The 9,135-nt window shown below is 38.1% G+C and overlaps 1 protein-coding gene across 1 annotated transcript in view; it reads left to right on the forward strand.

Annotated features, from left to right (window-relative positions):
- The window catches only part of LOC103739398 (neuroblastoma-amplified sequence-like), a 165,653-nt gene that overhangs the window by 143,347 nt on the left and 13,171 nt on the right, over nucleotides 1-9,135 (forward strand). The window contains exon 22 of the mRNA XM_008839774.3: nucleotides 6,108-6,191. Within this exon, the coding sequence (XP_008837996.2) occupies nucleotides 6,108-6,191 (84 nt within the window). The remainder of the gene's footprint in view (nucleotides 1-6,107; nucleotides 6,192-9,135) is intronic.

Consider the following 9,135-nt stretch of genomic DNA (forward strand, 5'->3'; position numbering starts at 1 on the left):
GTATGTGTGTATTGCCTGCATGTAGGTAAATGTACCTGTGTCATGCAGTGTCCGTGGAGGACAGAAGAGGCTGTCAGATCCCCTGGAACTGGAGTTAACGGACAGTTGTTAGCTGCCATGTGGGTGCTGAGATTGAACCCAGGTCTTCTGCAAGAACAACCAGTGTTCTTAATCACTGATCCATCTCTCCAGCCCCAGTATTCTTTACTGAATAAGAAAGCATGCTGAGAATGGGCCAGAGAAGCAAACCAGTAAGCAGCTTTCCTCTATGGCCTGTGCTTCAGCTCCTGTCTAGGTTCCTGCCCCGAGTATCTACCTTGTGTTTCCTTTGTGATGAACTGAGGCCTGGGAGATGGAAGCCAAATAAACCCTTTTCTCCCCAAGTTGGTATTGGTTAGAGTGTTTTTGTCACAGCAATTGAAAGCAATTGATGATCAGAACAGCATTGGTGATCAGATTTGAAATTAAGCCATATTAGGTAGAAATTCATTTCATAAAACTAGTAATCTATTGATTATATATTGTATTTTATTTATTATTTATTTTACTGAGTGTTGGGATTAAAGGCTTAAACCACCACACCAGGTCCAGGGAGGGAATTTTTTTATTTTATGTGTATTAGTGTATTACCTGCATGTAGGTAGGTATACCCATGTCATACAGTGCCTGTGGAGGTCAGAAGAGGGTATTGGATCCCTTGGAAATGGAGTTACAGATGGTTGTTAGCTATATTGTGGGTGCTAGGAATCAAACCTGAGTCCTTTGTAAGAGTAGCCAGTCACTCTTATCCACTGGGCTCCTAAATATGTTAGTTTAAATGTGTTCTTTAAATATGCATAGTGTTGGGTTGGCTATAAGAAGTGAGGAAAGTTCAAGATGCTTTCTGCCTGCTGTACATAAATCTGAGAGGTTACATTTATGTACAAAGCAGGAAGTGATGGAAATAGGATTGGATTCTAGATTGTAGTCCCTATGTCCTTTTAAGAGTCAGTATGGTATGCTGACCAAAACTGTAGGCTTCAGACTCTAACTCTGACTGTGTTCACATTGTGGCTCTGCTTTTATTAGCTCTGTGAGGAGGGACAAGTGATCATGTATCTCACTTTTCTCACTGGAATACGAAGAAGATCATATCACCTTCTTCATAAGATTGCAGGACTGAGTAGGGTGTTGCAGGTCATTGTGTACTGTTTGGTCCTTAGTAAAAAATCAATGAAAGGTAAGGAGTATTGTGATGATTGTTGCTGATATGATAAAGCAGTAGCACTGCATTAGCACCTGTAGACATGAGCTGGTTGTACTTTGCTTTGAAAATAAGCTGAAGATTTTATTCAAAATCAGGGTTTTTAAGGTTTACCTTTCAGTGTGGTCCTTTGAGAAGAACTTATTTTTACTATATTTTAGTGGAGTTTCTTACCCTTTCATTCAATGAAGAATCATAAAAGCATTTTACAAATTTGTATAGTAAATTCCAGATTTTCATTTTGCCAAGGGCTCCATACCATCACTAATCATTTTAGTAATCAGTCTTGTGGCTAATATATATTCTGTGTAGAAAATACACATATTGGGACTGGAATGATAGCTCAGTGGTTAAGAGCACTGGCTACTCTTGCAGAGGACCTGGATTTGAATCTCAGCTAACAGCTGTCTGTAATTAAAGTTCCACGAGATCTGATGTCCTCTTCTGACCTCTGCTGGCATTGCATGACATGGGTGCACTTACATGTATGCAGGCAATATACTCGTACGAATAGTAAATAAAATATTAGAAAAAAAGAAAATACACATAATCAACTTATGATATATTTTTCTAAAAGTTCTTTTGAAAACACTCTGTGTAGCTTAAAGAACAATTTCTGCTTTGATTTGCAACATTATAATAGCTTGTTAGATTCATTTTTTTTTCTCCTCTATCTCAATTCATTGCTCTAATTTGTTCTTGTTGGTAGAGTGGGCATTATAATCATCTCTGGATCCAAAATGTTCTCTTTTACTTTTCATTTCAGCAGTTTGATATAAAGTATTACTGACACAAAAGGAAATAAAATTGTCATTTTTGTTGACAAATTAGTAATATTGTAGCTTCCATTCTGTCTCAGCATTTGAATGATTGGAAATTTAAAAATCTGAGCACAAACATATTCAAAATATATCTTTGGCACTTAGTTTACTATAATGTGTTGGCTGAAAAGTTATATTTTTAGTATAGCATTTCATAGACTTATTTAATATTGGGAGAACCTCTGCTTTGACTAATTTGCTCCAATAATAACTGCAGGCCTAGTCCTGTTGATTGATGAGCCATCACTGTTTCTTCTGGGATCTCATCAGTGCCCCTTTTATTGTAGAACCCTTCAGTGGTTTCCTAGTATGGTTTTCACAAAGATCAATCTCTTTACCAACATAATTTTCAAATATTTATGAACTGTTTCTTGTGCAGAGAATGTTTCATAACTTAACACAAGGGCATTCTGAGACCATGGCTAAGTTTTAGGAAGATGCCACTACTGATAGTCAGAAATATGATAAAAAAATTTTTACTGAACTTCATAAGAAATTCATGTTTTTAAAAATAAATTTTGTCTTTATTTTTCATTCAGAATGTTCCTGCTTTTGACATGTATTTGTGGATGTTAGAGGTAAAAGTGTCTGTATAGATAACACTTAAAGTCCTTTGTCTCAGAAAGTTACTTCCCAAAGAGTGCATAGCATATTAAAAGATTGTCTTGTCATAGGCAGTACCCTCCAAGATATAAACATATAAAAAGACTTTCTAAATCAGACATGAGCTGCTCAGGCACTAAGGTCAATAATTAGTAAGTGGGACTTCATTAAATTACAAAGTTTCTGTACAGCAAAAGAAACAACTAAGGGAAGGAAGAGGAAACACACTGAATAGGAGAAAATCTTGACCAGTGACACATCCGACAGAGGATTAATATCCAGAATATACAAAGAATTCAAAAAACACAGAAATAAGAAAATAAATGACCAAATTAAAAAGATGGGAGATAGGCTTAAACAGAGTTCTCAAACAAAGAAATAGACATGGCTAAGAACCTTAAAAAGTGCTCAACATCCTTAGTAATTAGAGAAATGCTCATAAAAACCACTTTAAGATTCCATTTTACCCCAGTCAGATTGGCAAAGATCAAGAGAACGAAAGACTGCAAATACTGCAGAGGATGTGGAGAAAGGAATGCTCATTCACTGTTGGTGGGAATGCAAGCTCCTGCAACCACTATGGAAAGCAGTGTGGAGAACTCTCAAAAAATTAAAAATGAACCTACCATATGATTCAGTGATACCACTCCTTGGCATATATCCAAAGGACTCATTGTACTGTAGAGATACCTGTACATCCATGTTTGTTGCTGCTCTCTTCACAATAGCTAAGAAATAGAAACAACCCAAATGTCCCTCAACTGACGAATGGTTAATGAAAGTGTGGTACATCTATTCAATAGAGTTCTACTCAGTAGTAAGAAAAGATGAAATTATGAAATTTGCAGGTAAATGGATGGAACTAGAGAGTGTTTTACTAAGTAAAGTAACACAAACACAGAAAAGCAAGCGATGTATGTTCTCATTTGTGGATTGTAGTACCAGTCCCTTATATGTGAGTATATAAATTCTGATGTAACACCAGGAGCCAGGTAAAGAGAAAGGATATATGGAGATAAAGGAAAAGAAACAACCTGAAAGGGAGATAAGTAGGGAACAGATGTTACCTGAGGGAGGTGGACAATGTGGGAGTAATGGGCAGGTTGGAGAGGAGGGAGGGACATGCAAGGGACCATGGTGTGGGGGAGGGAGGGAAGTCAGGAGGGGAAAGATGGGAGTAGTCTGGAGGTTTTGGGGGGAGGGTGAGGATAATGGGGGCACTTTGACTAGGGAGGGAGGGAGGAGAGAAGCCTGATGGGAGAAAAAAGAGTGGAGATGAGTGAATCTCAGGGGGCAAGAAACCTAGAGGGGAAAGTGCTGTCCTAGAAACCCTTTGAGAAATGCACGTAGAGTGTCTGAACATTAATGCATATGTATACCTGGGAGCTGCTTGACAGGGAACACAGTGCCAGATAGAAGAGACCTCCCTTAGAGTGACAAGTATGCTATACAGCACTTACCGACGAAGCTTCTTTTTGCAACAGATGGAGGCTACTGCAGATTTGCACATCTTGTAAGGCATAGAAAGCATATGCCTGGGAGATGCCCATACTAGGTGACACATCTGCAGTCGAATCTCTACAACCAAGGCTCATGGAGCGTAGTGGAATAAGGGGTAGAGAGAGGGCTAATGAACCCCTCAACTCTCATCAGTGACGCTTCCATGTACATCAGAGTGTGATGCACACAGAAGGCTACAACTGGCGAAGTTTTGGAGAACAAGAGACTGTAGAGTGTAGGATGGGACTCCTATATGGAACATTACCCAACCTTGGCTCAGGGACCTTTGTGGAAGAGGAGGTGGAATGATTGTAAGAGCCAGGACTGGTTCATGAACACAGGGAGGTGGAGGCCTCCAGACTACTGGAGGCTTGCTCATGTGAGCCTGTGGCAGCAGTGGCATTGAGCAGAGGACTCTTGTCAGGTCAGTTATACAAGGACAAAAGGGGAGATGGGAAATAGGTGGCGGGCCAGCACTAGATTGAGAACTATTTGAGACTGATTGCTGCTGGGTGAGGGAGAGTATGACTTACATACATATGGCCACTGCCTGGGCTGACTAGATTTCAGTGAATGCATTTACACTGAAGGGCATTTGGGTACAAATACCTGAGTGAATAAGACTCAGCATATATGGCAGAGTGCATAGGGTTTGGTGCAGGGAGGAGGAGGCATGGATAGGGGAGGGGGTCTGAATTTGAGTGGGAAATGTATGAAATTTAAAAAGCTCAATAAAAAATGAAAAAAATTATATAAAAAAGATAGGTTTGTTTCTGTTTCTAGTAACTCTTGATTCATAGCAGAGTATTCCAATATATTAACATATTGGGTTTGTCTGTTTTCCTTTAAAATGGATTCTTTAGGGGGCTGGAGTGATGGCTCAGCGGGTAAGAACACTGGTTGTTCTTGCAGAGGACCTGATTTTGAATCCCAGCACCCACATGGCAGCTAACAACTGTCTGTAACTTCAGACCCAGGGGATCCGACAGCCTCTTCTGACCTCTCAAGGCATTGCATGACATGGGTACACTTACCTACATGCAGGCAGTACACGAATACACATAAAATAAAAATAATAAAATATTTTAAAAAATGGATTCTTTAAAAATTATTATTATTATTATTACTATTTATTTGTGGGTGTGGGCATATGTGGGTCGCTTTGTCAAGGATAGAGGACAACTTTGTCCTCTTCTTCCATCTATACATGGTTCAGGGATTGAACTCAGATTGCCAGGCTTGTACAGCAAGCCCACTGAGCCATCTCACCAGCCCTAAATTGATTATTGATTGCATCTGATCAGTTTTTTCTTTACCTTTTTGAGATTTTGTTTTTGCCCATCTTTTACTAATACTTTTCAACCTGCAAAATAATTTCTTTTCTCTTGCTACTACTGCCCCTCTAAGACTGCACTAGCTAATATGATAGCTTCCTGTTAGATGGGCCTATTTAAATAGAAGTTAATTGATAATAAAATTTACCTTCTTGGTGTTAGTAGCTTCATTTCCAGTGCCTAATACCTGTAGCTAGTGAGCTATTGTGGATAAAACAGACACAGACCATTTCCATAGTTACTGGAACCTCAATTTACATAGCCCTGCTAAAGATTGAAGTCTGTAGCAGAAGATCATTCATGTTGATATGAAATATATAATAAAAGCTCTTGATCATCCTTTTAGACATATAACTCAACATATTCTCATGTCATTTTTTTATTTTAGCACTGCATGTTTTGTTTGGAATTTTCTTTTTGAGAAATTTATGGATGAAAGGAAATCAGCACTGAGGTCTTTCCTACTTGTATATTATATATATTGTATCATGCACCACTTAGAATAGCATAAACAGGAATCTTGGTGGTTATAATATCTGTAGTCATATTTCTTGTGAAGCTAGTTACTAATAGTTTGCTTATGTATTTTTTTTTTTTTAATTTAAGTTGCAATGGTGATTCCTTGATGATCATTCCTTGGGCTGAACGTAAACATCGAGCTAAAGACTGGTGTGAAGAACTGGAATGCAGGTCAGTCTGAGGCAGTATAATGCATCTTTCTTTGTGGGATGGATAAATAGGTAGCCCTGTGAAAACTTTGTGTGACCCATGATGTCTTATTTGATTTTGTTCTCTGATTTGGAGAGCTTACAAAAACCACTATTAACTTGGGTTTAAGAAAATTTTTAATGAAAAATATTAAATGTTAAAAGGGAAACTATTTAAAATATTTTATTATTTTTACTTTATGTATATGAGTGTATAGTGTGCATGTATATAACTGCACCTGTGTCAAGCAGTGCCCATGGAGGTCAGAAGAGGATGTCAGATCTCCTGGAACTGGGTGCTGGGAACCAAACCCAGGCCTTCTACAAGAGCAGTCAGTGCTCTTAACCACTGAGCCATCTTTTCAGCCCTAAAGAGAACTATTTAAACAATGATCTTTATTCTATTTCTTCATTTTAAGATATTTTAACCTATCAGATAAGCATATGTATTATTATAGTTGTAATTATATATGCATTTTTGTCCTCAGTTCAGTTTTAGTTTTCTTTTTCTAAGACTGAACTTGGGAAAGCCTCAGCACATGAAGGTGTAAAGTACTGCAGAGGGGGTGCAGGTGGTGAAATGTGGGTGGATACTCAGCAGCAGGAGCATTGGAGCCCTGTTGTTTTCCATTCATCAGAACCAGGTGAAGACCCTTTTAATGGTCTTTTACCATATTTCCCCCCACAAGACTTGAGATTTACTTTTTTCGGGCCAGCGTACACCTAATCAAGTTTCAGTGCCTCATTCCTGGATTCAGGCCCAGCAGCAGGGGAGAGGGGATGGTGAAGTATGGAGGATTGTATTCTGGAGAAATGGAGTGACCTCAGAAAAGAGGCAAATAGATCCTGAGGTATGGCCCCCAAAGTTAGGCACTGCTGGAACATAGTGGAACTCACAAATGAATAAGCCCTGTCCTACCCATAGAGAGATGAGACAAATTAGAATGCATTATATATGTATAGGAAATTATCAAAGAACATTAAAAAGTCTCAGAAAGTTAGGCTATCTATTAAAATGCATCAGACTTTATAAAATAGGAACAGAGAACTAAGAGAACTTACAGGCATTCAAAATTACGGTCATGTATAAGAACTAGGAGTATTAAAAGATAAAATCAAGGAATTTCCTTAGAAATTAGAATAAAAATACAGAGCTAGAAGAGAAGGTCAAAATTTAAAAAAACAAGTCTATTCAAATTATAGTCACTGAAAAAGAGATGACATAGATATAGAGGAGAAAATTATAAGAAATAATTTTTAAAAAATTTAGTGAGAAGTTTATACATGCATGTTTTGATCAAATCCATACCCACTCCCTTCCCTCCAACTCCTCCCATATCTCCCCATCATTTTTTTCTGACAACTTTATGTCATCCCTCCCTCCCTCCCTCCCTCCCTCCCTTTCTTCCTGCCTTTCCTGTCCTTCCTTCCTTTCTGGGGCTTTTTGCTACTCTAACATTGCCCCCTCTGAAGAGGTAACCCTAAAATCTTTCAGGGATTAGATAAAAGCTCCCAATACTTTTGACATTTTTGGCTTTTGGAACAGAATATGTTACTAAGGGGCCCAAGAACATTTTGACTTTTAGCCAAGAAACTGGTTACTTTTCTTTAGGGTATTTTTACTGCAACTGCCTAGCCAATTCCTACCTCCTATTCTTTTTTTACATTCATTTTTAAAAATTTTACTTATTTTAAGAATTTTTAAAAAATTTAATAACCACATGATTAGAAGAAGCATTTAATTACAGCATTAACATACTCAATAACACATTCCAGAGCAAGGATACATTTCTTTCAAAGGTGGCTGTAAATTTTTAGGTTCACAGTTGAATTAATACAGCCGTTCAATATTGAACTCAGTATAAACTCTGTAAGACATAAAATTGAATGAATTTTTACCCTTTAAAGAGGATCTCCATTTCATTTTAAGATATGCTATTTCCTACATTTTTAATGCTACTCACACTTACATGTTTGCACATGTACCATCCTCTGAAGGCGTTACCCAAATTGCTGATAGGGAATCTGGATGCAGACTGCTCTGGATTCTTCCATGCTGAACAGGGACACAGGGTGAGGCAATTTGGGTATCCCTTCAGTGTGTCTATCTAAAAGATTCCCAAATTGCATAACTCTTATCTGTAGGGAGGAAAGAAAGTCTTTGACTGGTGAATAGGAGATGTGAAGGAGAAGTAAAGGCAAGGTTAGTTATCATTACAAGTTCTAGACAGGAAACCAGAAAAAGATGAGAACAGGGTAAATTTCAAGTGTTCATATCAGAGTCCATTGGAATTTCTTGTCGAGAGCTTCCAGAAGCATCCCTCTATTGGGTTCCTCCTCATTTTTCTTTTGTCTTCCAAGGCTGGACTCAAGAGTGATGGACTCAGGATTTGTTTTCAGGCACTTTGATAGCTGTTGGAGTGTCTAGAATCAGTGTCAGTTACTTCTCAAGGGCTTCTAGATAGAGGGAGAAAACAAGTTTATCTGTCATTTTAGAACAATAGCTGGTTGCCTCCCTTAGCTACAGGTGGGTACTACAGTATTGCAGACCAAGATTTGAAGTCTTACATCTGAGCAGCACTTTCTGCTTAGAAACAAAATCATCAATGAGAAATAATTGTCTAAATAACATTTTATATGGACTTAAGCCTAATGCCTGAGAATTGTAATCCCTTGAACTCCTAAAGAAATACTGATCACCTTAATCTTTGTTTATACTTTCTTTTTGGGTGTTTAAGACCATACAGTTGGTCAAAATAAACCTAATCTAGCAACAATCAGTTGCCAATATTCCTTTAGATAAGATTGGGGTCTACTGTTCATTTTCCAGTTCTATACTGGGTTACTGTCTGGGAGTCTCTTGGGCCACCCTGGCCAACAACTCAAAGGAAGGTATCTCCTGTCTGGCATTGTTTCTTGTTATGTAG

The sequence above is a fragment of the Nannospalax galili genome, unplaced genomic scaffold (genome assembly GCF_000622305.1).
Source record: "Nannospalax galili isolate Female #2095 unplaced genomic scaffold, S.galili_v1.0 scaffold1379, whole genome shotgun sequence".
NCBI classification, from domain to species: Eukaryota; Metazoa; Chordata; class Mammalia; order Rodentia; family Spalacidae; genus Nannospalax; species Nannospalax galili.